Source organism: Littorina saxatilis, unplaced genomic scaffold (assembly GCF_037325665.1).
Source record: "Littorina saxatilis isolate snail1 unplaced genomic scaffold, US_GU_Lsax_2.0 scaffold_3457, whole genome shotgun sequence".
NCBI lineage: Eukaryota > Metazoa > Mollusca > Gastropoda > Littorinimorpha > Littorinidae > Littorina > Littorina saxatilis.
The window spans coordinates 1-2,367 of NW_027126983.1; the positions used below are offsets into that span (position 1 = coordinate 1).

Genomic DNA, 2,367 nt, shown 5'->3' on the forward strand with positions numbered 1-2,367 from the left:
CCACAGATATGATCACGTGATCCAGTGACGCGAGCAAGGCCATGTCCCCCGCAGCGCCACCACGCTTCAACACTATGACGTCATTGTCTGACGTCACGGAATCCCTGAACCATTTCTGGTCATCGGTGGAGACAAAGAACGCCACACTACCGAAGCGCTTCCGCATAAAAGACATGGCCTCTTTGAAGTAGGAAGCCGGGGCCGTGCGATAACCCATTCTGACGTGAAGGTCGCGAAGGTAGTCCCCTCTCCGCACGTGAACACCAACTAACGTCTTGTTGGAATTCTCCTTCCGCAGTTGAGCGATAGTTTTGTCAACCCGAGACTGTATGCTGTCCTTGAACCTCATGGCGTCTTTCACCTCGTCCTCGAAGCCTTCAAAGTACTTCCATGACTGCAGGTACTGACCTATTGTGTAGTCCAGCTGAGGGTCGAGGTTGAGGAGAGCGTTGTCCACCTGGCAGCACGAGCTCTCCCACTGTCTCTTGGCGGCCCGGCAGCGGCCCGAGTACTGAGCAGCGTTGGGGGTGACGGGAGGATGCTGGACGGAGCTGCTGAGGTCAGAGCTGGCGCCGTACATGGAGATCCTGTTCTGCCTGCGAGCAATCCCCAGAACGGCCGCGTACTGGAACATCTGGTTGCCTAGACGACCGGTGAACTTGATGCAGAGTAGCTTCGACGGAGGTGGCTGCGACGGCGGTGGTGGAGGCTGTTTCTGAAGAGACCGTTTGCCGCTACCGTCAACAACACCATTGCCTCCCGTTTGAGGGTTTTGAATTCCTGGTTTACTCCCGAACGGAAGGTTTTCAAGTTCTGGTTTACCCCCGCCCAGTGGAGAGCTTAGAAGAAGCTGTCCTGAGGCTTGATGAGGTTCTGTAGGGTGGAGAGTGTGTGCAAAAGGCCCGCTCGATTCGACCGTCACACCTGCCGTGCTTTTCTGCTTATTGGGGCTGAAGGAATCAGTGTGGCCTCTTGCTGTGGGTATGAAGCTGGACAGGTCCTGTGAAGAGTTCCCCACCGCCATGATCTGGTGTCCGCTGTGACGCAGGAGGGGAGGGTTTATCCCGAAGTACATCCCGTAGAGTGCCATGGATGCCATCACGAGCCCCGTTACCGCTGGAACAGAGAGAAAGGCAAGTGTGTGTGAAACGACAACATTGGTTTTCGAAAGGAACAAGAACACAAACAGAATTTATTTCGCCATATAGCATAAAAGGCATTGGAATTTGTCTTGAAAAGCACAGATGGAAACAATGTCTGCTGTGTGTATATCAGTTTTGTATGTATATTTTGTTGTTTAATTATTAGTTTTGTTTCCGTGTTGTTGTTGTAGTATTGCTTGTTGAGTGACGTAATTTTTTTTTAAATTGTTGTGTTGTATTATATTGCTTGTTGGGTAATATAAGGTGGTTTGTGTGTGTGTGTGTGTGTGTAATGCTTGTTGGGTGATATAAGTGTTTTTGTGTGTGTGTATTGCTTATTGGATGATATAAGTAGTTTTTGTTGTTGTGTGTATTGCTTGTTGGGTGATATAAGTTGTTTTGTTTAGTGCAGCTTGGCTCAAAAGGGAAAAGCAATCTTCATGAAATCCTGTGTGCATAAGATTTATATTATTTGTAATGTTTTTCTATTCTGCTTTATTGTTGGGGTTTTCTAAGTTCAATTCTATTTACTTCATTTAAATTTAAAGTTTTAAAACTGATTGTATTTGTTATGTTAGCTATAAAACGTTATTTGTACTTCAGTTTCTGTCGGACTCTGACGTCACATGGCTCAAATAAGGGGAAAAAACCAATGTGCAATGGATATAAGTCCATTTTTACAATATTATTTTATCATATCTTTTTTTCTTCTTTTTATATTTAGTCAAGTTTTGACTAAATATTTTAACATCGAGGGGGAATCGAAACGAGGGTATGGTGTATGTGCGTGTGTCTGTGTCTGTGTCTGTGTGTGTGTCTGTGTGTGTGTGTAGAGCGATTCAGACTAAACTACTGGACCGATCTTTATGAAATTTGACATGAGAGTTCCTGGGTATGAAATCCCCGAACGTTTTTTTCATTTTTTTGATAAATGTCTCTGATGACGTCATATCCGGCTTTTCGTGAAAGTTGAGGCGGCACTGTCACGCCCTCATTTTTCAACCAAATTGGTTGAAATTTTGGTCAAGTAATCTTCGACGAAGCCCGGGGTTCGGTATTGCATTTCAGCTTGGTGGCTTAAAAATTAATTAATGACTTTGGTCATTAAAAATCGGAAAATTGTAAAAAAAAATAAAAATTTATAAAACGATCCAAATTTACGTTTATCTTATTCTCCATCATTTGCTGATTCCAAAAACATATAAATATGTTATATTCGGATTAA

The 2,367-nt window shown here is 44.1% G+C and overlaps 1 protein-coding gene across 1 annotated transcript; it reads right to left on the reverse strand.

The window, feature by feature from the left end:
• Positions 1 to 6: 6 nt before the first annotated feature.
• LOC138955448 (galactoside 2-alpha-L-fucosyltransferase Sec1-like) lies at positions 7 to 1,310 on the reverse strand (the record flags this gene model as incomplete). The annotated part of the gene is made up of 1 exon (XM_070327054.1): positions 7 to 1,310. A coding segment is annotated over exon 1 (1,093 nt), but the record flags the coding sequence as incomplete, so codon positions are not given.
• Between the last annotated feature and the right edge of the window lie 1,057 nt (positions 1,311 to 2,367).